General features: G+C 52.3%; 1 protein-coding gene across 2 annotated transcripts; it reads right to left on the bottom strand.

Annotated features, from left to right (window-relative positions):
* Positions 1-9005: 9005 nt before the first annotated feature.
* TXN2 (thioredoxin 2) lies at positions 9006-24275 on the bottom strand. Of its 2 annotated transcripts, none has more exons than XM_030815630.1 (4): positions 24165-24275; positions 23175-23437; positions 19251-19374; positions 9006-9892 (listed from the first exon to the last, which is right to left on the bottom strand). In XM_030815630.1, exons 2-4 carry the CDS (start codon positions 23435-23437, stop codon positions 9779-9781), a joined length of 501 nt encoding a protein of 166 aa, XP_030671490.1. In that variant the 5' UTR covers positions 24165-24275; the 3' UTR covers positions 9006-9778. The 2 variants fall into 2 exon arrangements, with proteins under 2 accessions (XP_030671490.1, XP_030671491.1); XM_030815631.1 differs by lacking the exon at positions 24165-24275 and adding an exon at positions 23749-24050.
* Between the last annotated feature and the right edge of the window lie 1667 nt (positions 24276-25942).

Raw genomic sequence — 25942 nt, 5'->3', positions numbered from 1 at the left:
GGCACAGAGCAAGACTCCATCTCAAAAAAAAAAAAAAAAAAAAAAAAATTATGGGAAAGCACTAATATGTCTGTTTCACAGGGGACAGAGGACACAGTGGCTCAGACACAAAGAGGTGCCCAAGGTCACACAGGAAGTGGCAGAGGTGCTGGGGTCCATCCAGGCCTCCCTGGGGAGAAGAGAGGCACAAGGTCTGACACAGAACAAGTCCTTGGTAAGGTTACACACGTCATTCATTCATCTTGCAGAATTCTGGGCTCCTCCTTTGTTTTTTTTGTTTTTTTGTTTTTTTAATTTTTGAGGTAGGGTCTTGCTCTGTCGTCCAGGCTGGGGTGCAGCAGTGCAATCATGACTCACTGCAGCCTTGACCTCCTGGGCTCAAGCAATCCTCCCGCCTTGGTCTCCAAAGTGCTGGGATTACAGGTGTGAGCCTCCATGCCTGGCCTGGGCCTGTGCTCCTCCTTTGTGGCTGGCCCCATGGGAAGGGTAAGGGCATGGAAGGGTGCTCAGGGAAGAGGTACACTAGGAATGGGCTTGGAGAGGGCTGTTGTCTTAGGATCCGAGTCTTCCTAAAGTGTAGTCCAGGATCCCAGGGGCTTTTAAAATGCACATTCTCAGCTCCCACCCCAGACCCAGAACCATAACCAGATCCTTGGTCGGGCATGGTGGCTCACGCCTGTAATCCCAGCATTTTGGGGGGCCGAGGCAGGTGGATCACCTGAGGTCAGGAGTTCAAGACCAGCCTGACCAACATGGTGAAACCCTGTCTCTACTAAAAATACAAAAATTAGCTGGGTGTGGTGGCAGGTGCCTGTAATCCCAGCTACTCAGGAGGCTGAGAGGCAGGGGAATCACTTGAACCTGGGAGGTGGAGGTTGCAGTGAGCTGAGATCATGCCACTGCACTCCAGCTTGGGTAACAGAGTGAGACTCCATCTCAAAAATAAAATGAAATAAAGAATGACCACATCCTTATAGGAACCACTATTTTAACTCAGAATCTCAGAAAAACCAGGATTTGGGGCCTGGAACTTTCTTTGTTTTATTTTATTTATTTATTTTTTTTTTGGAGACGGAGTCTTGCTCTGTCGCCCAGGCTGGAGTGCAGTGGCGCGATCTAGGCTCACTGCAAGCTCCACCTCCCGGGTTCATGCCATTCTCCTGCCTCAGCCTCCCGAGTAGCTGGGACTACAGGCACCTGCCACCATGCCCGGCTAATTTTTTGTATTTTTAGTAGAGACGGGGTTTCACCGTGTTAGCCAGGATGGTCTCGATCTCCTGACTTCGTGATCTGCCCACCTCGGCCTTCTAAAGTGCTGGGATTACAGGTGTGAGCCACCACGCCTGGCTGGGGCCCGGAACTTTCTAAGGCAGAGGCGGCAGACACAAAGAGGAGGCTGGAGGTGGGGCAGCACCGAGCCAAGTCTCAGGACATCCCTGCTGCCGAGCCTCCCCTCCCACAAAGTAAACCGGCAGGTGGGCAGTGCAGGCGGGGCCCAGCTCGGGTTTCACTCCTTCCCTGCTCTCGGGGACAATAAAATGCTCCCTTTGCCCTGGAAATCCCACTTGTATAAAATCTAAAAGAAGAAATAAGCTCTTGTGTTCAAACAGGTTTGTTCCAACCTCATTTATAATGGAAAATTATAATGAAAAATTCCTCAGTATCCGACAATGGGGGAGAAGTTAACAGTGTGACTGGAGCTGAGTGACATGCAAAAGAGTGTTTGTGGAGTGCAGGGAGCTCCTGCTATGTGTGTAGGAGGGTGAAGAGGGCATGGGGAGAGGAGTAGCGACCCCAGAGTCAGATCGTCTAGGTTTAAATCCTGTCTGCTCCTTCCTAGCTGTGTGACCTTGGGTCATAACCCAAAGCCCTCTGTGCCTCCATGTCCCCCTCCATAAACTGGCACTGGGCTGGGCATGGCAGTTCACGCCTGTAATCCCAGCACTTTGGGGTGCCAAGGCAGGTGGATCACCTGAGGTCAGGAGTTCGAGACCAGCCTGGCCAACATGGTGAAACCCCGTCTCTACTAAAAATACAAAAATTAGCCAGGTGTAGTGGCAGGTGCCTGTAGTCCCAGCTACTCAGGAGGCTGAGGCAGGAGAATCGCTTGAACCCAGGAGGCAGAGGTTGCAGTGGGCCGAGATCGTGCCACTGTGCTCCAGCCTGGGCAACAGGCAACAGAGCGAGACTCCGTCTCAAAACAAAACAAAACAAAACAAAACAAAGGAGAGAGAGACTTGGGGGATGTGTGTGCCCAGAGGAAAAACCATGTGAAGACCCAGCAAGAAGGTGGCCACCCGCAAGCCAAGCAGAGAGGCTTCAGGAGAAACCAACCCTGCCAGCACCTTGATTTTGGACTTCCAGCCCCAGAACTGTGAAAAAATAAACATCTGTTGTTTAAACCACCCAGTCTGTGATAATTTGTGATGGCTGACCTAGCAAACTAATACACATTACTAACACCCAATAAGAGAAGCGTTTAATAGGGCGCTTACCACGTAATTGCATCATGTTCTGACATTACATTTATGATCTCATAACCATGAGGAGGGTCCTGTCCTCCCATTTCAGAGATGAAGGAAACTGAGGCTTGGCTAGTGACAGAGAGGGCTGTAATTGGAGCCAGGACTGTGTGACTCCAAGGCCCCACCAAAGCCTCCTCCTGGGATGGACCATGGACTTTTCTGCCTCTGTGCCATTCATACGCTCTCCCCTCTGCCTGGAATACCCTTCCCACCGCTTGCCTCTCAGGACGAGTCCCATTCGATTCTTCAAAACTTTTCTTGGCTGGGCAAGGTGGCTCACACCTGTAATCCCAGCACTTTGGGAGGCCAACGCGGGTAGATCACTTGAGGTTAGGAGTTTGAGACCAGCCTGGCCAACATGGCGAAACCCTGTCTCTACTAAAAATACAAAAATTAGCTGGGCCTTGTGGTAAGTGCCTGCAATCCCAGCTATTCAGGAGGCTGAGGCAGGAGAATTGCTTGAACCTGGGAGATGGAGGTTGCAGTGAGCCGAGATCACACCACTGCACTCCAGCCTATGCAACAGAGTTAGACTGTCTCAAAACAAAAACAAAAAATAACCCTTCTCAAGCATCACCTCCTTCCCATGCTTTACCCGACAGCCTCCTTTTGCAGAAGTGCTGCTTTTCAGGGCTTGCGGCCAGTCTGTACTCTATCACCATGGTGGTAAATGTCATCTCTCCTATAGCATTTAGACTTTAGATTGTGTCCATGTGTTTGCTGTGAACTCCTGGAAGGCAGGGGCTGTGTCTTGCTCTAGTTCCTATCGCCCAGCAGGCCCAGAGGGGCCCCGCACAGACGCTTGCTGGCTGAGGTTGCCAGTTTGGCCTGGAGAGAGTATTCCCACCTTAGGAGTGGATCATGAGGAAATGGAATCTCCTGCCTCCTTGTGGGGTGGGGGTTGGGGGAGATGGATAAAAGAGAGAGGCCCCGCCCAGCGCAGTGGCTCATGCCCGTAATCCCAGCACTTTGGGAGGCCAAGGTAGGTGAATCACCTGAGGTCAGGAGTTCGAGACCAGCCTGGCCAACATGGTGAAACCCCATCTCTACTAAAAATACAAAAATTAGGTGGGCTTGGTGGCAGGTGCCTGTAATCCCAGCTACTCGGGAGGCTGAGGCTGGGAATCGCTTGAATCCAGGAGGCGGAGCTTGCAGTGAGCCAAGATTGTGCCACTGCACTCCAGCCTGGGGGAAAAGAGCAAAATTCCATCTAAAAAAAAAAAAAAAGCAGATCAAGGTCCCTACTCTGGGCATGAGAGGAAGGATCCTCTGACCCTCCTGGGAGCAGCAGTGTGGCAGAGGAGGAGGAGGAGGGCATGGGGTCAGCCACCCTCAGCCCATTTCCCAGGGTGTGGAGTTAGGCACGGTCACTACCTCTCTGGGCCTCTGTCTCCACATGTATGAAATGGAATCAGTCCCTCCTTCCACAGTTGTTAGGTCGGAGAAGGCACCTCTGGTGGTGTGGGCACAGAGGCTGGACACTGGATGGCTTCTTTGCTGGGATGCTGAGGTAGGGGGCAGACCAGAGACAGACAGCTACTTGCCTAAGCTTGCCCAGCAAGCTGGCTGAAGGTGCAGAACTGGCTTGTCCTCCAGTCGGTAATTAACAGCTGTGTAGCAGGGGTGTTCTTGCTCCCAGGAGACGCTCCGTTGGCCGCCACAGAGGTATGCGTGAGAGTGCGCTCAGAAGTGGCTGGGAGGCATGGAGAATAGAGGAGCAGGTTCAGGGTGAATTCCAGTGGGCATTCTCCAAGGGTGAGGTCACTGCCTCCAACTCCCTAGGGCTGCCTGAGACACAGGCACCACCAAGCCAGCTCCAGAGCGGGAGGAGGTGGTGGCAGGGACCTGGGCCAGGGCACAGAGCTGAATGTAAGGCCCTCAGCCTGGTACAGCGACAGGCCCCTCCCATGGTGCTGGGGTCCTTATCTTGGGAAGCCTGGTGTTTCCTGTTTAAGATGTGGCTGGGGGTAGGGGAAAGGAGAAAGCCACACAGCTAACACTTCTGGAGCTTCCAATGGGTGCCAGCGTGCTTCCACCTGCTGAGCCGTGACCTCATTTGCAGGGACTGTCATGAGTCCCAACTTGGAGATGGTGCAACTGGGGCTCAAAATGGTGAAAAACCTCGTCCCAAAAGGAAAGCAGTATAGCTAATGAGCAAGAACAAAGAGAATTTGAAATTAAAGACATTGGGGTTCATTCTTTTCCCCTTTTTTAAAATTTATTTTTGGGCCGGGCATGGTGGCTTATGCCTGTAATCCCAGCACTTTGGGATGCTGAGGCGGGCAGATCATTTGAGGTCAGGAGTTTGAGACCAGCCTGGCCAACATGGTGAAACTCCGTTTCTACTAAAAATACAAAAATTAGCCAGGCATGGTGGCAAATGCCTGTAATCCCAGCTACTTGGGAGACTGAGGCACGATAGTTGCTTGAACCCAGGAGGCAAAGGAGGTTGCAGTGAGCAGAGATCATGCCATTCCACTCCAGCCTGGGCAACAGAGCAAGATTCCATCTCAAAAACAATAAAATAAATAAATAAATAAAATTTATTTTTTATTTTTTTATTTTTTAGAACAAGATCTCACTCTGTCACCCAGGCTGGAGTGCAGTGCTGAGATCACAGCTCACTGTAGCCTCAAACTCCTGGGCTCAAGCGATCCTCCCACCCCACTCTCCCAAGTAGCTGGGACTACAGGCACACACCACCATGTCAGGCTAATTTTTTTTTTTTATTTTTTGTAAAGACAGGGTCTTGCTATGTTGCCCAGGTTGGTCCCGAACTCCTAGGCTCAAGCAATCCTCCTGCCTTGGCCTCCCAAAGTGCTGGGATTACAGGTGTGAGCCATCGTGTCCGGCCACGTCGGAGTTCAAATCTGAGCTCTGAACTCCATTCATGCCAAGTAACTGAAGCCCTCCAAGCCTCAGTTTCCTTGTCTGTAAAATGGCGGTAACAATGGTCCCTGCCTTTGGGGTTGCAGTGGAGACTCAGTGAGAGGATTCGTGTAGCACGCACTCAGTAAGTGCCAGCTGTCACTGCCAGCCTATTTCACCATCGTGAACACAGAGCCTCAGAATGGAGAAGCAGCTTGCCCAAGGTCGCACAACTTGCAGGTGGCACAGGCAGGATCTGAATCCAGATCAGATTCTTCCCACCCTACTTCTATCACCGTGGAAGGGCTGGGGGGGCCCTGCTGCCAGGAGGTGGCTGGAAAGGGAGGTTCCTTGGAACAACCAGCGGCCCAGGCTTCCTGCAGAGCCAGGGACCCCAGCCCTGGCCAGGGCAAGGGTCACGCCTGAAGCTGGTGTTCCAGGCATCGGAGAGGAACTGCGGCTGCAGGCCTGGCAGCCTTACTGTCGCCAGCATCCTGCCCTCCATGGACACGGCCCCAACATTGTTTTCTGGGCCCTTCCCTGCCCAGAGCCCACACATTCGGGATTTCCGCAGCTTGGCCAGAACTACCTTCGCTTCCTGGAGCAGCTTTCCCCAGGCGGCTGGGGTGGGGGTTAAGCTGGCCCTGGGCCCTGGCAGGGGCAGGCACTGCTCGGAAGGTAGTGGCAGCAGTGCCGTCAACATCCTCTTGACCTGACAGGTCCTTACCCGAGTTCTCCCTCCTCAGAAACACAGCGACCCTCCTCACTCCCTTCTCCTGAGGCCAGGGTAGAAAAGGCCCTGCCTCATTTCCACTTTAGGGTAGGCTGGAGTCAGAGCATGGGTTAAAATCCTAGCCCTACTACAAAGGTGCTGTGACCTGGGCAAGCCTCCCCTTCCCTCTGCCTCACAAGGGATGCTGGGTAGCCTGAGGTGCCTTACGCTGCCCTGACATCAGCTCAGGGATGACCGGAGCCCTGTGCTCTGAGGTCTCTGGGCATAAGCTCCTCGAGGACAGGGTCATTTTCCCTCCTGTGTTCTGCAAGATTATTTATTTTTTATGTTTTATTATTATTATTATTTTTGAGATGGAGTCTCGCTCTGTTGCCCAGACTACAGTGCAAAGGTGTGTTCTCGGCTCACCGCAACCTCTGCATCCCGGGTTCAAGCGATTCTCCTGCCTCAGCCTCTCGAGTAGCTGCAATTACAAGCGTGCACTGCCATGCCTGGCAAATTTTTGTATTTTTAGTAGAAACGGGGTTTCGCCGTGTTGGCCAGGCTGGTCTCGAACTCCTGACCTCAGGTGATCCGCCCGCCACGGCCTCCCAAAGTGCTGGGATTACAGGCGTGAGCCACCGTGCCCAGCTCCATGTTCTGTATATTTAGAAGGAACCTGTGTTGGTGGCCACCAAACGCTCACTCTGAGCCATGCTGGCGCTGCCTGGAGGTGAGCGTGCCTGCCCAGAGTGGTGTCTCAGTTGTCTCACTGCCCACCCTGGCGCTCCGTCTCCTCTGTGGGCTGGCACCTGCTCCCTGGTAGGGCGCAGCTGAGGGGCACAAGGGAGCACAGAAGTCAAGCAGCCAGCCCAGCAAACTCGAGCTTCCATCCCTGCCGCCTCTCTGCAGGCAACCACGCGCACTTGGTGTCCAGAAAAAATATACAGGGGCCATATCCCGGGTTGTCTTCAGGCTTGGGAAGCCTGCGACTTTGTCCCCTTTCCCCGGCTTCCCAACCTGGTGGCCAAAGGCTTCCAGCAGGTGTCTGCCAACCCCATCCACAGTCATGGGGCCCAACGTGGCACCCAAAGATTGACCGTGGGCTGACAGCCCAGAGCCAGCGGCATCCCCAGTGAGGTCAGTGTCCTGGAATTGGTCAAACAGGATCACCCGGAGGATTCTGTGAGCACAGCCAGCATGACTCATGGCCATGATCAGCCTCATGGGCAGAAGCTGCCAACCTGGGATGGCCACAGCCACCGGCTCACCTTGCAGGGCAACACACCTTTTAAGGAGAAGGAGCTGGAGCAGCGCCCGGGTCCTGCCTCTGGCCAAGGCCTCTGCCACACTTCTCCACGCCCACCTGGGCAGAGAGGCCAGACCCCCACTGGGTTCAAATTTGGCATCATCACTTTTCAGACATGACCTTGGGCAAGTCGATTTCTCTGAACTGTTTTTTTTTTCACTTACGATATGGAAATAATACTTGCCTCACAAGAGTGGAATTCGATGAGGTAATGTGTGTAGAAAGTGCGTGGCAAACGGTCCCTTTTAAGGAGTGGCAGTGGAGTCCGGTGGAAAGGGCCAGGTCTCAGGAGTCAAGGCGCCCCAGCATTGTGCTCTGGCCCCACCCTGGGCTCACTGGATGTCTTCGAAAGAGTTACTCAACCTCCGATCTGCTCCGCTCCCACTGTGTCAAATGAACTGACACCACCTGCCTTGTTGCCTGTTGTGAAATGAGGATCACACACACGCCACCTTCTATCAGATGACAGGAGGCAGCGAGGGTGGTTCCTGGGGGTGGGTGTGGAAGGCTGCCTGGCCTTGAATCCCAGCTCAGCCACTCAGGGGCTTTGTGACCTGGGGAAGGCTCCTCAACCTCTCGGGGCAGGTCTCAGGTGGAACCTGAAGGGCAACGCCTTCCCATGGGGCTGTGGTGAACTGAGACCCTCAGAACAGTGCCAGGTACCTGGGAGGTGCCTCCTGAGCCTAGGCAGGTCCTGCTCATCTTATCCAGGGCTTTTGGCCTTTGCAGGATGTTCACTCCACAAGCTTCAGTCTCCACTGACACCAGTTGCTGGTTTTGTCCCCTCCATGTGCCTGTGACAGCCCCCAGGGTCTGGGGTCCTTCAGAGGCCACGGGCCCCTCTCCTCCCTCGGTCTCGGCAGCCTTCCCAAGGCAGTCCTTGGGTGGGCCCCTGGAGAACGCAGGTAGTTCTAATAGGAACAGGGTGAGCCTCTGAGAATAGAGCAATACCAGCCCCATGGCATCCCTGGGGCCACAGGGTAGGGTGTCAGGATCCCCCTGCCACCAAGCACCCAATTCACAGGAAGCTGGGGCCTCATCCAGGCAACCGAGCCCTAATGACAGCTTGGCCCTAGGAGCGAGGCAGATGGAAGGCTTTCTTGACTGGCAAGCCTGGCTCCCCTGGCACACTCCTCTATGGCCAAGGGGAGCTGGGGGACAAGAGGGGGTATCTGGTTCCAAGGCCCAGAAGTTCCTGCAGGTACCCGTGGGAAGGATAGCCTGATCCCCACAGGGCCAGACACCTGCTGGGGCAGACAGGAGCCTGTCAGTTGGGGAGGCCTCAGAAGGGTCATGGGGATCAGCTGTGGGAGCCCAGGTTTCAGAGGCAACCACGTCTGGATAGAAACCCCAGCTTTGCATCCCATGAGCCTCAGTGTCTTCATCGGGGTAATGGGGACAACAGCCTCTTGCCTTAGGAGGGCACGAGGACTGGCACGTGGCATCCTTAGAATAGCAGCCACTGCTGACAAGCATATTAGTGAACAGGAAGGGCTGGCTGGAGAGTGTTGTGGAGTTAGGGGAGGATGCGGGGACAGTGGACAAGCCCCCCTGGGAAAGGGTCACAAGTGCTCTGAGCCCACACAGATGCGACATTGCAGATGGTGCAGACCCTTGCTTTATTTGTCTGACTTGTTCACAGTTCAGCCCCCTGCTCAGAAAACCAACGGGCCAGCTAAGGAGCGAAGGAGACGCCTTGAGACTTCCAGAGTCGAGGTTCTCCAGGGCTCCCCAGCCCATCAATCATTTTCTGCCCCTCTGCCTGGGAGGCAAAGTGGGAGGCAGCTCCCTGGGGGGTGGGGATGGGCGACTAGAGGGGATTTCAGTGTGGGACCCAGGGTCTGCTCTTCACAGTAGGAGGTGGAAGGGATGACTAAGTTCTTTATCACAGACCTACAAAAAATGAGATAATTAGATATTACTCCCACTAGTTTGGGCTTTTTTCTTTTTCTTTTTACAAAACAGCAGCAGGAAAGAGAAATGTACGTGGCAGATGAGCCAGGCACGAGGCTTCAGATTGGAAGGGACCAGAGATGAGGACCAAGGTGTGGCTGCCTGACCAGGAACGCTGTGGGCTGGCCCGGGCTCTCACCACGCATCCTGGGAGAACTGCCATAGGCCTTAGAGGGAGGGATGAAAGGCGTGTGGGAGTGAAGTCAGCGGTCCCCGGATCAGCAGCAGCACCATGCTCTGACGGCCCCTGGGCAGTCCACCAGCTCGGAAGCACTCAGGGCTGGAGTCTGGGCTCTAAGCATGGGCCCTAGGAGCCAGACAGGAGGGAGGTGGCAGGAAGGGCTGGTGTGGAAGGGCTGAGTTCTATTGGGGTCCCATGTGGGCAAGGGAACCAGGACTTGTCCCTGCTTGTCAGCCAATCAGCTTCTTCAGGAAGGCCTCCAACTGATCCTCATCCTTGATGCCCACAAACTTATCCACCACGTCCCCATTCTTCATGGCCAGCACAGTGGGCACTGCCGACACCTGCGTGGAGAGGACAAGGGGGTCCAAGTGAATTGGGAGTGAACACTTCTCAACTACCACTCCCGAGCCTTTGTGGGGAAGGCTGGTGGCTTATCCAGGGCACTGACTTCCCAAAGCCATGGGCAGGCCTAGAGGAATGTGGCTCTTCCCTCGGTGCAGGGGTACTGCAGGGCCCGGGGGCCACCCGCTGAAGAAACTTCTTCCACTGCAGGCTCCCAACAGTACCCTTCCTCCCTTAACCACAAGACTGACTCACTGGCCCAGTGGTTTTGCTGGAATGACAGGAGAGATGAAAATAACCCTTGCAGCTGCAGGCCAGGGCTGGGGGCAGGGAGGAGCTCAGGGGAAGCCTGGCCCGGGAGGAGACAGAAGCTGGGGGATAGTTCGAGTCCTGGCTTTGCACTCACTAGTAAGAGGGCCTTGGCCAGGTCACAGCACCTTTCTGAGCCTCAGTGTACTTTTCCATAAAATGAGGGTAATGTCTACCTTCAAGGTTTGGGATGAACATTAAAGATTCAAGTATAGGCTGGGCACAGTGGCTTACATCTATAATCCCAGCCCTCTGGGAGACTGAGGCTGGGGGATTGCTTGAGTTCAAGAGTTCCAGACCAGCTTGGGCAATATAGTGAGACCTTTTGTTTACTAAACCCCCCCAAAATATTAGCCAGGCATGGTGGTACATGCCTGTACTCCCATACTCAGGAGGCTGAGGCAGGAGGATCGCTTGAGCCTGGGAGACTGAGGCTGCAGTAAGCTGTGATTGTGCCACTGCACTCCAGCCTGGGTGACAGAGTGAGACCCTGCCTCAAAAAAAAAAAAAAAGAAAGATTTGAGTATAAAGCAGAGCTCAGGCTGGGCGCGGTGGCTCACACCTGTAATCCCAGCATTTTGGGAAGCCAAAGCGGGCAGATCATTTGAGGTCAGGAGTTCGAGACCAGCCTGGCCAACATGGTGAAACCCTGTCTCTACTAAAAATACAAAAATTAGTCGGGCATGGTGGCGGGCGCCTGTAATCCCACTACTCGGGAGGCTGAGGTGACAGAATTGCTTGAACCTGGGAGGTGGAGGCTGGAGTCAGTGGAGATTGCACCACTGCACTCCAGCCTGGGTGACAGAGTGAGACTCCATCTCATAAATAAATAAATAAATAAAGCAGAGCTCAGGTTCTGGCTGATGCAATCCGGCTCCTACCAGCCAGGTGAGCTGGGGCATGCCCCTCAGTAACTAAGCCTCAGTGTTCTCAGATGCAGGAGGGAGATACTAATGGCACTTCCATTAGAGGGCATGAAAGCTGAATGAAATAATGCAAGTAAAGGCTCAGCACAGTGCCCAGCAAATAAGCTTAGGAACCTGGCATTGTGCCTGGCATACAGTGGGCATTCATAAAACAGTGACTACCGAGGGCATGAGGAAAAGTCCAACACAGGCCCCACGAGAGCACGTTAGCTTGCTGCCGTGATGAGTGACAGGGTCCAGAAACTCAGGGACTTCTACTGGACAGCATGAGAGGAGAGGCTTGGCCATACACAACTTGACGCTTATTAGCGGGTTGCAGGCAGATGGCAAGGGCAACATTCTTGGTCTGTGAAGCATTTACTCAGTTCCCTCAGGGACCTGCATAGGTTACGTGGAACACAGATGAGGCTGTGGCCCACCAGACTGGCATCATGAGGTCTCTGCTGCCGGGGATCCCTGCCTGGCATTCGTGGGCATTTGAGAAAACCATTTAAACAGAACAAGATAGGCCGGTCGCTGTGGCTCATGCCTGCAATCCTAGCACTTTGGGAAGCCGAAGCGGGCAGATCACTTGAGGTTAGGAGTTCGAGACCAGCCTGACCAACATGGTGAAACCCCGTCTCTACTAAAAATACAAAAATTAGCCGGGCGTGGTGGCGCATGCCTATAGTCCTAGCTACTCGGGAGGCTGAGGCGGGAGAATCACTTGAACCCGGGAGGCGGAGGTTGCACTGAGCTGAGATTGTGCCACTGCACTCCAGCCTGGGCGACAGAGCAAGACTCCGTCCCACTGCCCCCCAAAAATAAATACATAAAAATAAACAGAACAAGATAAACACAGACTTTTCTTACACATAAATTAAACTACAAAGTAAGAGCAGAGATTCACACAAACATACCAGGTCTTCACATATCCCAGTGCTGCCCTGCCACGGCCCATCTTGGAAGCCGGTAAGATTTAGAATGTTCAAAAACCGTGCACGTGGTAGTTAGGAAAGGCATGCAGGCCAGACCATCCCGCCATCACCCACTAACTTTACGTGGCAGGCCCTGCACCCCACTCCTCATGGACACTTTGGGGACAAACACAGCAGGTCAGAGGACACAGTCCTTGTCCTTGTTAGTGCCTCAGGCCCCTTCAAAGGCTGTCCCTGGGCTGATGTGGGTGGCAAACCCTGTCTCCAGGCAGAGCAGGGCCCGAAAGAGTTTACTCCAGGAGGCTCCAGCACCTGAAGCCACCAGGGCCTTCCCAGGCATTCTTTGGTGCCCTCTAGTGGTCTGCAAAGGCAGCTGGAGTGCCTCAAAGCCAGAGCCTCTTGGCAGAAGCACAGAGCTCAGCCACCGGCTCCCACTTGCACACTGTCCTATTCCTTTAATTAAAATAAATGCTTTATGCCACTATATAAGAAGTGGCCTAACTTTTTTCATGGCAGGACTCTAAGTTCACTGAAGAGCCTCAGAAAGTGGACTCAGTGTTCCTTAAGAACTCCAGATAGGGACAAGCACAGTGGCTCACACCTGTAATCCCAAGCACTTTGGGAGGCCAAGGCAGGAGGACTGCTTGAGGTCAGGAATTCACGATGAGCCTGGGCAACATAGCAAGACCTCGTCTCCATAAAAAAATTAAAGAAAAAAAAAGCACTCCAGATGAAGGCCATAATGATCTCACTCATGTAAACCTCCACACATGCTTGAACATGCACAGACCCTGCTGGTGTCAGGTAGACAGCAGATGTGCTGTGAATGGAGGTCTGGTCATCATTGATCAAGGGGATTTTTTTGAAGTTGAGCTTAAACACACACACACACACACACACACACACACACACACACACACACACACCGCACTAGGGGCTCACAGGAAACCTGAGCTGGAATGGGACTTCCCTCAACCCTGACGAGGCGGCTGAGGCTCTGCTGCTCCCGTGTTTGGCTCACACATCAGGAGGGGCAAGTGCCTGTAAGCACTGCCTTACATGGAAGTGCACAGGGCCTTGGCACATTCTTCTGGGTGTTTTGAGTGTGAAAGAGGCAGTGACTAAGCCAACTGAGGGGCCGAGAAAAAGATATGCTATGACGTGCTGCCTGTCCTATTCCATGAAGCCACTTGGAACCTCCTATCCTTGGATAAAGACCCTCTGAACTCGGCAGGAGTGAGAGAGTAGGGGAGTGTGTACGTGTGTGCAGTCTCTTTCTGCTAACCCACAGCTTGCCTGCACCGCCACTGGGCTCCGTGTCCTGGCATGTCTTCTCCTGTCTCACCCCGATGGCATCCATAACTCAGCTAAGGGCCTACCAAGGGAAAGGCACAGTGCTGGGTGCTGTGGGATGTTGCAACCTCCTCCTCGCCTCATTGCAGTTAAAAGGAAAAGATCACTGTCACATGCTGGGTGCTTTTTCGTGTCAGGAATGATATAAACACCTGTATACACTATCTCACACTCTCCTGGCTGTGGGTAGGATCATTTTAACGATGAGAATACTGAGGCTCAAAGGGTGAGCAACTGTTCCAAAATGACGTGGTGTAGGCCAGTCGTGGCAGCTCCTGCCTGTAATCCCAGCACTTTGGGAGGCCGAGGAAGGTGGATCATCTGAGATCAGGTGTTCAAGACAAGGCCAGCCAACATGGTGAAACCCCATCTCTACTAAAAATACAAAAATTAGGCCGGGCGCAGTGGCTCATGCCTGTAATTCCAGCACTTCAGGAGGCCGAGGCGGATCACAAGGTCAGGAGATTGAGACCATCCTGGCTAACACAGTGAAACCCCATCTCTAATAAAAATACAAAAAATTAGCTGGGCATGGTGGCGGGTGCTTGTAGTCCCAGTTACTCAGGAGGCTGAGGCAGGAGAATGGCGTGAACCCAGGAGGCAGAGATTGCAGTGAGCGGAGATCATGCCACTGCACTCCAGCCTGGGTGACAGAGTGAGACTCTGTCTCAAAAAAAAAAACAAAAAAACAAAAATTAGCCGGGCGTGGTGGTGGGCACCTGTATCCCCAGCTACTCAGGAGGCTGAGGCAGGAGAATGGCTTGAACCCAGGAGGTGGAGGTTGCAATGAGCTGAGATCACGCCATTGCACTCCAGGCTGGGTAATACAGTGAGACTCTGTCTCAAAACAAACAAGGCCAGGTGTGATGGTTCATGCCTGTAATCCTAGCACTTTGGGAGGCCGAGGTGGGTGGATCACCTGAGATTAGGAGTTTGGGACCAGCCTGGTGAACACGGTGAAATCTCGTTTCTACTAAAAATACAAAAATTAGCCAGGCATGGTGGCACACGCCTGTAATCCTAGCACTTTGGGAGGCTGAGGCAGGAGAATTGCTTGAACGCGGGAGGCGGATGTCGCAGTGAGCCGAGATTGCGCCACTTCACTCCAGCCTAGGTGAAAGAGCGAGACTCCCTCTAAAAAAAAAAAAAAAGCTGGGATCTGAAACAAGATCTGTTTGACTTTGCAGTCCAGGGGGTCAAACTCTGTCGTGCTTCTGCCCAGCAGCAAAGAGAGAGACATCTACTGAGTCCCAGCAGGGGGAAGAACATGTGGGGACGCATTAAAGGATTTCATGCTTCAAATGCAAAATGTCAAGTGCTTTGTAAAAGCTTTTAGATATGAGAGGGTTCTTGGAAAAACGATTATTGAAAAAATCAACGACATGACATTCTGGCAAAATTAGGGAGACAGTGAAAAGATCAAGAGTTGCCAGGGCTGGAGGGAGGAGGAAGGAGAGATGCACAGGCAGAGCAGAGAGGACATGGAGGCAGTGAAATGACTCTGGATGATGCTAGAATGGTGGACACCGGCTATGACACATTTGTCCAAACCCACAGAAGGCACAACACCAAGAGTGATCCCCAGTGTAAACTTTTGGCTTTGGGGGATAATGATGTCCATGTAGGTTCATAAGTTGTGACAAATGGACCACCCTGGTATGGGCTGTTGATAGTGTGGGAGGCTGGGCATGAGGGAGGACAGGGGACTTATGGGAAGTCTCTGCACCTTCCCCTTCCTCTCAATTTTGCCATGAACCTAAAACTGCCCAAAAACATAAAATCCTCAAAAAGAACAACAACAAAAAATGAGATCAGTGACTGCTGGGGGGTTAAGGGGGTGAGGGGCAGGGAGGAGAGGTGAACTGCTGGAAAACAGGGGAACCGAGGGCGGTAGAATGGTTCTGTATGGTGCTGGAATGGTGGACACATGCCATTATACATTTATCCATCAACTTTCTCACTGGCAAGCAGTCTGTGCTGAGAGCAGCAGCTGAGACACAGCCTTCCAAAGAGCAGTTCCTCCCCCACAGAAAGTCAGTCCGGGGCCTTCAGAACCAGAAAGTCAGTCCAGGGCCTTCAGAACATTGGCTTCTCTCCATGTTGGCTCAGGACACCCAGCCTTGGCATCACCTGGGAGCTTGTTAGAAATGCAGTCTTGGTGGCTGGGCGCGGGGGCTCATGCCTGTAATGCCAGCACTCCGGGAGGCCGAGGTGGGTGAATCACTTGAGGTCAGGAGTTTGAGAACAACCTGGTCAACATGGTGAAACCCCATCTCTACTAAAAATACAAAAATTAGGCCAGGCGTGGTGGCTCATGCCCACAATCCTAGCACTTTGGGAGGCCGAGGAGGGCTGATCACCTGATGTCAGGAGTTCGAGACCAGCCTGGCAAACATAGTAAAACCTTGTCTCTATTAAAATTACAAAAATTAGCTGGGCGTGGTTGCGGGCACCTATAATCCCAGCTACTCGGGAGGCTGAGGCAGGAGAACTGCTTGAACCTGAGAAGCGGAGGTTGCAGCGAACCGAGATCGTGCCATTGCACTCCAGCCTGGGCGACAGAGCAAGACTCCATCTCAAAAAAGAAAAAGGACTTTAGGCCTTAAAGAAAGCCATCATGGGGGGCGCTGTAGTTCTCTCAGAGGAAACTTCTTCCTCAGGCTCTCTCCAGAAAGAAAAGAGGAAGGAAGGAAAGAAGGGAGGGAGGGAGAGAGGGAGGGGGTCAGGAAGAACCCTGGCGGGAGCTTCCTAAACCCTGCAATGATGTCACACCAGGATTTGGCTAAACAACACGGCTGAGACCAAGTGATGTGGGCCCAGCAGCCTTGAGGCCTTTCTGTGTGACAGCGCAGTCCCCAGGCAGTGGACGGGGTGGGAGCGGCGGGTGGCGGGGAGATTGAGAGGATTCCACAGGAGGCATCTCCCTCACTTCCCAGGCTTCACTGCAGGCCTTCAGTGCCCACTCCCACAAGAGCCTCCCGGGGACGGTCCTCAGCATTCCCGCCACCCCAAGAGACACTGGGGCAGGGCCTGTGGGCTTCTTTGCATCTGCAGTAGTTACCATAGTCCCTGCACATGGCTGGCCCTCAGGGGCTGTCTGCGGAAGAGTTACGAATACATTGTCTGAGGCTGAAGCTGTGGTGTCTGGCAGAGCCAGGAGGCCTGAGACATCTGAAGCCCATGCATGACCTGTGGGAGGCCCTAGGAGCCCCAGCCAGGGCTCTCACCCGAGGCATAGCCAGACAGGGGAAAGCCAGGGGTGTCCAAATGGGCAGACAGATGCCTCCCTCCCTGAGCGATCAGTGGCCAAACTTTTTGAAAAAGTGACTCACCCCTCCCCCAGCCCCTGTAAAACAGCCCTCAGTTACTAACTCCCAAGGCAGGCCTGTTCCAGTGGCCATCACGTTTGTCTGCCTGGTCTCCATCTCCCCTGCTTCTGGTCATCGCAGATTGATATTCCTTTGGGTAATTACTCCCCATTCCCTGCATAGCTCAAGGGGCGGCCAGCCTGTTCTCACCCCACTCCCAACCACCAATTTCCTGCCACAGGGGACTGGTTCAGGGATGGGTGCCTCTATTTGAGCTAGTCTAGTAGGAGTGAAACCTGGACTTGTAAACTCTGAGGAAGAAAGAGGCCTCTTTCATTCACTTGTTACCTGGAAGAGGAAGGAGGGAAGGGTGAAGGCTCACTCCGGCCAGGTTAAGATATTTCAAGAAAATCAGAAATCCAGATTTTCACATGAAATCTGAGTTTCAAATATCAACATCTGGTTCCTGTTACTTTAAAATACTTCGAGTGCCAGACTAAAAGTGTCTGTGAGCCAGGTTGGGCCCAGAGGCTGCCAGGAGCGCCCTCGGCTCTGTAACAGCGCTACCTTTAGCATGGCTATCCAGAGACCCTCCCAATCCAGCTATAGTCTGCTTTCCCCAGCTCCGTACTCAGCCCTTCACTCTGGTCACCCAGACAAAGTGGGCCTCTCCCCTTTCTCCAATGCAGTGGTCTCCAAGGCCCAGAGGTAGCCCCCACCCCAGACACCTCCAGGCAGCTGGCCCCTGCCGGTCTGTAAGCAACCCAGGCTCATCAGACCTCAGAGCTTTTGCTTTGCCTGAATGGTTCTTCCAAAGACCCACATGCTTCAGTCACTCCCTTCCTGTTTTTGCTCAAAGGTCAGCTTCTCAGGGAGATCTACCCTAGCCCACCCTTTAAAAAAGAAACCCGCCGGGTGCGGTGGCTCACGCCTGGAATCCCAGCACTTTGGGAGGCCAAGGCAGGCGGATCACCTGAGGTCAGGAGATCAAGACCAGCCTGGCTAACATGGTGAAACCTTGTTTCTACTAAAAATACAAAAAATGAGCCGGGCGTGGTGGCGCGTGCCTGTAATCCCAGCTACTCCGGAGGCTGGGACAGGAGAATTGTTTGAACCCGGGAGGCAGAGGTTGCAGTGAGCCGAGATTGTGCCATTGCACTCCAGCTTGGGCAACAAGAGCGAAACTCCATCTCGAAAAAACAGAAACCCTGCCTCATACGCAGTACTCCCATCCTCTCTTCCTGATGTATTTTTCTCCATTGAACTTACTATCTAAAACATGGGTCAGCAAACTATAGTTCACAGGCCCGATACAGCCTACTGCTTGTTTTTGTAAATAAAGCTTTATTGTAACACAGCCACGCCCATTTGTTTGTATAGTGTCTATGGCTGCTTTCAGCTACGAGCACAGCTGAATGGTTGTAGCAGCGACCACTGCCCTGCAAGGCCTCAAATATCAACTGGTCCTTTAGAGAAAAAGTTTGCTGACCCTTGATTTAAAATACTAGAATGTAAACTCAATGAAGGCAGAGATTTTGTCAGTTTTGTTCATTGCCTTATCCTCAACACCAAGTAACAGTACCTGGCACTCAAGGGACTCTCAAATATCTGCTGAATAAACGGACAAACCAACCAACCAAGTGAGACGACCCCATGTCTTTGTGCACGCTGCTTCCTCAGCCCTTCCTCCTTCTCTGCGCATCCTTCATGGCTTGGCTCAGAGGTCCTCTCTAACGTGAAGCATTCCCTGTCCCCTCCAGCTCCCCCACAAGCAAACAGTCCCTTCTTCCTTTATGCGCCTCCTCTTTTAGCACTTCTATACTGAGATGATCTTTCTACCTGCTGTTCTCTCCTGCTAGACTAGGAGAGATCTTGCTTGGAGACAAGATCTCATCTTGTGTCAGAATCACAAATGCTGGCACATCGAGCTCCCAAATGACTGCTCATTGAACATGTGGGTAGACGAATAAAGGAATGTACCAACGTCCGAGACTAAGTGAATGACGTGCTGTTTTTGGGTCACACGATCTACTTCCTAAAGGTGGTGAAGAGAGACAGGTGGCTCAGAGGATCAAAAGCCACCTCTGCAAAGTGCTCTGAGCTCCTAAAAGCTCCGGAAAAACCGGCCGGGCGCGGTGGCTCACGCCTGTAATCCCAGCACTTTGGGAGGCCAAGGTGGGTGGATCATGAGGTCAGGAGTTCGAGACCAGTCTGGCCAACATGGTGATACCCTGTCTCTACTAAAAATACAAAAAATTAGCCAGGCGTGGTGGTGTGCGCCTGTAGTCCCAGCTACTTGGGAGGCTGAGGCAGGAGAATCGCGTGAACCCGGGAGGCAGAGGTTGCAATGAGCTGAGATCATGCCATTGCACTCTAGCCCAGGTGACAGTGAGAGACTCCGTCTCAAAAAAAAAAAAAAAAAAAAAAAAAGCTCTGGAAAAACCAAGACACCTTGCTTACTGGCTACCTGTGCTCCCCAAGATACCCCTGGGCCCGACACCTCCTATACTGGCTGCCCTGTGGCAACTCCCTGTCAATCCATACCTCATACTCAATGGCGAGGTCTGTGTGGTCATCAATATCCACCTTGGCCATCACCACCTTCCCGTGCTGCTTGGCCACCATCTTCTCTAACCTCGGCCCCAGGATCTTGCAGGGTCCACACCACCTCAAAAGGCGAGAAAGGAAGCATCCAGTCAGTCAAAAGAGCACTCAGCATCCCCTACTGGCTTCCCAGACCTGCATCTTTCCAAGGAATCTTTTGCCCTTATTATCTCTGTTTACCATGTTTAAAAATTAAAAATTAACACACCAAATGGTAATGCCAGGAGATTCTGCACATGGGAAATCTTCACAGATCCCAGACTTCTAAAACACAGGCCTCATCAGAAGACTCTTAAAATAAAAGTGACTCATTTCAGTATATCTCAGATAAATATACTGTCATATAAAAGGATATGGGATTGGAAGTTAAAAGGTTCAAACAGAGGCTCCTCACCAACCAGCCAATTATTCTGCGGCCCTAGTTTCTTTTTCTTTTTTTTTTTGAGACGGAGTCTCGCTTTGTCCTCCAGGCTGGAGTGCAGTGGCGTGATCTCGGCTCACTGCAAACTCCGCCTCCCAGGTTCACGCCATTCTCCTGCCTCAGCCTCCTGAGTAGCTGGGACTACAGGTGCTCGCCACCACACCCGGCTAATTTTTTGTATTTTTAGTAGAGACGGGGTTTCACCGTGTTAGCCAGGAAGGTCTCGATCTGCTGACCTCGTGATCTGCCCGTCTCGGCCTCCCAAAGTGCTGGGATTACAGGCGTGAGCCACCACGCCTGGCTTGGGCCCTAGTTTCTTCATCTGAAAAAGAGAGATTATGGCTCTCAAAGTTATTAGGAGAGATCAACTAAGGCAACGTGGGTAAACATGCATTGGAAGTTGTGGGGATATTTCAAACACCATGTGGACTCAGAACTAAAAGGAGGGGAACCAATGGCCAGGAGTGTCTACAGCGCACCAGTCCCTAGCTCACTTTCTCTGCTTTTACCAAACACACCCCTCAACTCTGCAAAGAGAACACACCTTCCAAAGAAACTGAAGCCCATACGAGTTAAGAAACCTGTGCAAGATTAGAGAAGCACAGCTGGGATTGATCACAACCCAAAGCTGTGTTGAAAGTGTTTTCTTTGGCCGGGTGTGGTGACCCACGCCTATAATTCCAGCACTTTGGGAGGTCGAGGCAGGCGGATCACCTGAGGTCAGGAGTTCGAGACCAGCCTGGCCAACATGGTAAAACCTCGTCTCTACTAAAAATATAAAAATTAGCCAGGAGTGGTCGTGTGCACCTGTAATCCCAGCTACTAGGAAGGCTGAGGCAGGAGAATCACTTTAACCTGGGAGGCGGAGGTTGAAGTGAGCTGAGATCGTGCCACTGCACTCCAGCCTGGGCGACAGAGACTCTGTCTCAAAAAAAAAAAAAAAGGAAGTGTTTATTTCACCCACAGGCTACTCTGATCCCACAGCCCCTGAGTTGACCACTATCACTGCCCTGATCATAGGTATTCCCCTCTCGCTGGGGAAGCTCATCCAGGACAGGCCTGGTGCTGTTATCTCTATGTATGTCGCACCAAGGAAAGTGCCTGGCACTGAATGAACAACTCACACCACCCCACTTCCTTACTGAACAAAATGAGGCATTATTCCATTTATCGTTCATTTCGGAAGCCCTCTCTGGAATGCTCACTACACCAGGAGGCCAAAACAGTTCCACCTTTCACAAACCCCTGGCTGACAACTCCTATTTTATTCTCAGCACTTATTTATTTTTGGGATGGAGTCTCTGTTGCCCAGGCTGGAGTGCAATAGCACGATCTCGGCTCACTGCAACTTCCGCCTCCTGGGTTCAAGCAATTCTCCTGCCTCACCCTCCTGAGCAGCAGGTGTGGTGGTGCACACTGCACCTAGCCAGGCCTGAGGGTTTTAAATGCTGAAAATAGGCCCGGCATAATGCCTCACACCTGTAATCCTAGCACTTTCGGAGGCCAAGGCAGGAGAGAATCACCTGCGGTCAGGAGTTCAAGACCAGCCTGGCCAATATGGTGAAACCCCGTCTCTACTAAAAATACAAAAAAATTATCTGGGTGGTAGTCCCAACTACTTGGGAGGCTGAGGCAGGAAAATTGTTTTAACTCGGGAGGTGGAGGTTGCAGTGAGCTGATCGAGCCACCGCAGTCCAGCGAATGAGACTCCGTCTCAAAAACAAAAAAAGAAAAAAAGCCCTCAGGCCTGGCGCAGTGGTTCATGCCTGTAATCCCAGCACTTTGGGAGGCCGAGGCGGGCGGATCACCTAAGGTCAGAGTTCGAGACCAGCCTGGCCAACATGGTGAAACCCTGTCTCTACTAAAAATAAAAAATTAGCCGGGTGTGGCGGCGCATGCCTGTAATCCCAGTTATTCGGGAGGTTGAGACAGGAGAATCTCTTGAACCTGGGAGGCAGAGGTTGCAGTGAGCTGAGATCGCACCACTGCACTCCAATCTGGACAAGAGCAAAACTCCATCTAAAAAAAAAAAAAAAAAAAACCCAGTGTGCAAGACCTTATCTCCTATTACAAGTGAAGAAAGGGTGCACAAGGATATCAAGTGGCCTGCCCAAGGCCACAGGGTGAGTCAGAGAAACAACTGGAAAGCCGGCAAAACAATCTGTCAGAGACCTGACCAGAAGGCCCTTCAATTTCTTTTTCTTTCTTTTTTTTTTGAGATGGAGTTTCCCTCTGTCACCCAGGCTGGAGTATAATGGCGCGATCTCAGCTTACTGCAACCTCTGCTTCCCAGGTTCAAGCAATTCTCCTGCCTCAGCCTCCTGGGTAGCTGGGATTACAGGTGCCTGCCACCACGCCCGGCTAATTTTTGTATTTTTGGTAGAGATGGGGTTTCACTATGTTGGGCTGGGCAGGTCTCAAACTCCTGACCTCAGGTAATCCACCTGCCTTGGCCTCCGAAAGTGCTGGGATTACAGGTGTGAGCCACTGCATCCTACCTGAAGGCCCTTGAATTTTTAACTTATGCTACACTGGTTTCTCCCAGGATGCCTCATTCAGAGGGCTTTGTCCAGCTTTTGTGTAGTTGGGTGTCTAGCCAGGCCCCAAAGGTCTAGAAATGAAAAAAGCCAGGCTAAAAATCAGAAGGCCAGAGGGACTTAAATATCTCTAAAGCAAACTCAGACAGCACTGAAAGGAAACTCCTTCCTATGCCCTGTATGCTTGGACACTACGGTAGTGGCACTGGTAACTTTTTTTTTTTTTTTTGAGATGGAATTTCACTCTTTTGCCCAGGCTGGAGTGCAATGGTGCGATCTCAGCTCACTACAACCACTGCCTCTTAGATTCAAGTGATTCTCCTGCCTCAGCCTCCCAAGTAGCTGGGATTACAGGCAGACACCACCACGCCCAGCTAATTTTGTATTTTTAATAGAGACAGGGTATCACCATGCTGGCCAGGCTGGTCTTGAACTCCTGACCTCAGGTGATCTGCCCACCTCAGCCTCCCAAAGTGCTGGGATTACAGGCATGAGCCACCGCACCCGGCCGACACTGATAACTTTTTGCCAGCCCTTCTTGCAGTTTTCATGGCAAGATGTTAACATCAGCTTATCTGCAGGGCCAGGAACTGGTATACACCAAACGCAAGGTGACAGCCATATTTTTCCAACTCTGGTCCATGCTGAAGATGACGCTGAGCTTTCTGGGGATTGAGAAGCAGAACATGTGTTTCCCAGCACTAACTGCAGTCAGCTTTGCAGACTGTTCACTTGTCTGTCTTCCACCAGACTGCATTTCCCTTGAGGGCAGGGACTGGGCCTGACCAGTCTGTATATTGAGTCTACATATGAGCAGCATAGAACATGGCCCTGGGGCATAGCAGGCATTCAATAAATACTTGAACAAATAGGACCCTAGTCTTCTGTGGACCCCCCAATACTCACTGTGCGTGGAAATCCACAACCACTGGCGTCTCACTGTTGACCACTCGGTCTTGAAAGTCAGGTCCATCCTGGATATTAAAGGTTGTCAAGGAGATCCTCGTGGTGTATATTGTCCGGGCTGGGTTGGGTGTTACAGTCAGGCCACCAGGACTGCATTGTGGGGTCTGCAGGGCTCTGGAAGTGAGGGGTGGCCACTGACCCTGAGAGGGCTTCCTGGAGATGACAGAAGCCAGGAACCTCCTCAGGAGAAGTCGCTGAGCCATCTGTGAGGGAAAGAGGTAGAAGAATTGGGGCACACAAAAGGAAGTCGACACACTAGAAAAAGAAAGAGATCTGGGGAGTACTCAGGGCTCAGGAAGAGGCAGAGTTGGAAGCAAAATGCAACGAAATAGTATGTAAGATTTGTAGCGTGGAAGTGAGGAAGCAATAAGAATCAAAGGGAAGCAATAGCTAGGCAAACCAGAAGGACAGGAAAACTGGCTTCACAACCAAAAAGAAATCGGGTTTTAGATTATAACAGAAGAATGGGAGGAAGAAACCAACAGATTTAATAATGTATGTAAGGACCAAGCACCTTACACACATTATTGGTCTTCCTACAGCAACTTTGAGGAAGTTGCTATTGTACTGCCCACATTGCAAATAAGGGAAGGAATCCGAGGCTCAAGTAAGTGACGTGCCCAAAGTAACCCCGCTATTAAATGACAGCCAACACTGGAACCCAGGGTCGTCTGAAAAGATGAAACGCAACAATTCAAGGAGGAACTAAGAGTGTGAGAGGAACCAAAAACGAAGAGACATGTACTGGAGGGAACCAATAAAGAAGGGACATGTGTGGAGGGAACTGGGAAAAATCAGACGCCACCAGGGACCCCGGCTCTCCGGCGAGCTAGGGCCCCCCGCCCGCCCGGCCCCCAGCCTGCGCAGGAACGCGCTCGCGGCATGCCTTAGCCGCGACACCACCTCGAGCCATCCCCACAGGGCTCCTACCTCCCTGCAACGCGAACGGAGGGATGCACAGCCTAGCCCTCCCTGCCTGTCAAGGGCACTCCTGTTGTCACTTCCTCAGGGGGCGGACATGAACGTCACTTCCGGGGACAGGCAGGCGGAAGAGCGTCCCGCTCCAATTTTTTTTTTTTTGAGCCAGAGTCTCGCTCTGTTGCTAGGCTGGGGTGCAGTGGCGCGATCTTGGCTCACTGCAACCTCCGCCTCCCGGGCTCAAGCGATTCTCCTGCCTCAGAACCGGGACTAGAGGCCCGCGCCACCACGCCCAGCTAATTTTTTAATTTTTAGTAGAGACGGAGTTTCGCCATGTTGGCCAGGCTGGTCTGGAACTCCTGAGCTCAAGTGATCCGCCCGCTTCAGCCTCCCAAAGTGCTGGGATTACAGGCGTGAGCCACCTTACCTGGCCTCCTGTTTATAACTGGCGTCGTCCACTTCCTACAGATGGGACAGGTTCTGTTTCTTCATTTAATAAGTAAAGCTAAGCTCCTCAAAGGCACGGTGCCCTTTATATGTAAAAGAACTCACCCGGGAGTTTAGGGGCCATCCTTTAAGTGGCCCTTGTCTGTGTCCACCTAAAGGAAAACAAATGAAAACTGAGGCGAGCTTAATTTAAGAAGGGAGTTTTTTTGGGTCAAGTTCGAAGACAGCAACTTGGAGCAGAGATTCAGGTTGTCCTGCACATACACTCGGATTAGCAGCAGCTGAAAGAGTGTTTTTAAAAGAACAGGCAGTTTCCAAATTGTTGATCTTTTTTTTTTTTTTTTGAGACAGAGTCTTGCTCTTGTTGCCCAGGCTGGAGTGCAGTGGCACGATCTTGACTCACTGCAACCTCTGCCTCCTGGGTTCAAGCGATTCTTCTCCCTCCACCTCCCGAGTAGCTGGGGCTACAGGCGTGCCTCACCACGCCTAGCTAACTTTTATATTTTTAGTAGAGACGGAGTTTCACCATGTTGGCTAGGGTGGTCTCGATCTATTGACCTTGTGATCTGCCCACCTTGGCCTCCCAAAGTGCTGGAATTACAGGCGTGAGCCACCACACCCAGCCTTTTTTTTGGACAGTCTTGCTCTGTAGCCAGGCTGGAGTGCAGTGGCATGATCTTGGCTCACCACAACCTCCACCTCCCGGGTTCAAGCGATTCTCCTGCCTCAGCCCCCCAAGTAGTTGGGATTACAGGCGAGCACCACCACACCCGGCTAATTTTTTATATTTTTGGTACAGACTGGGTTTCACCATGTTGGCCAGGCTGGTCTCGAACTCCTGACCTTAAGTTATCACTCGCCTTGGCTTCCCAAAGTGCTGGGATAACAGGTGTGAGCCACCACGCCTGGCTGCCCTGCCCATTTTTGTATCTGCTTTTCTGTGTCTCTAGCACTTTCTTATTCCACAGCTACCCGTCAATCCTATTCTGCACTTCCACAGTATTTTCTAGAGAGCCAGTTTTCCTGCCTAATTCACATTCTGAGTTTTAAAGGAGGACCAGTCCTGTTTGTCCTTATCCCATAGTCACTTCACCCTGATCGGCCTCAGGCTTCTCATCTGAGCAATGGGAAGAATGCCTTTCTCATAGTTGGGCTGAGGGTTGCAGTAGAGACAGAATCCACGTCACTGCTGCCTGATGACTCCTGTAAGGAAAGCCTGTGAGACACATAGAGAAGGCTGAGCTCTCAGCGCGCTACAAAGGGGCTCTCAGCTACATGGTGGCTCCTCTGACCAGCTACAGCTGAGCTGGCCTGGGTCTGGCTTAGTCACAAGCAAGCTCAGG

This window comes from Nomascus leucogenys, chromosome 7b (assembly GCF_006542625.1).
Source record: "Nomascus leucogenys isolate Asia chromosome 7b, Asia_NLE_v1, whole genome shotgun sequence".
In the NCBI taxonomy this organism is placed as follows: domain Eukaryota; kingdom Metazoa; phylum Chordata; class Mammalia; order Primates; family Hylobatidae; genus Nomascus; species Nomascus leucogenys.
Note: the sequence above shows the minus strand (reverse complement) of the source record. Positions and strands in the feature narration are given on the sequence as shown.

Bases quoted from the DNA above. Each gene is read 5' to 3' on its own strand.
- TXN2 (XM_030815630.1), bottom strand. From the start codon at position 23,437: ATGGCTCAGCGACTTCTCCTGAGGAGGTTCCTGGCTTCTGTCATCTCC. The intron at 19,375-23,174 runs GTGAGTATTGGG...TCGCCTTTTGAG, and splicing joins GTTGTGGATTTCCACGCACA to GTGGTGTGGACCCTGCAAGA. The intron at 9,893-19,250 runs GTATGGATTGAC...CTCTCCACGCAG, and splicing joins ACCTCGCCATTGAGTATGAG to GTGTCGGCAGTGCCCACTGT.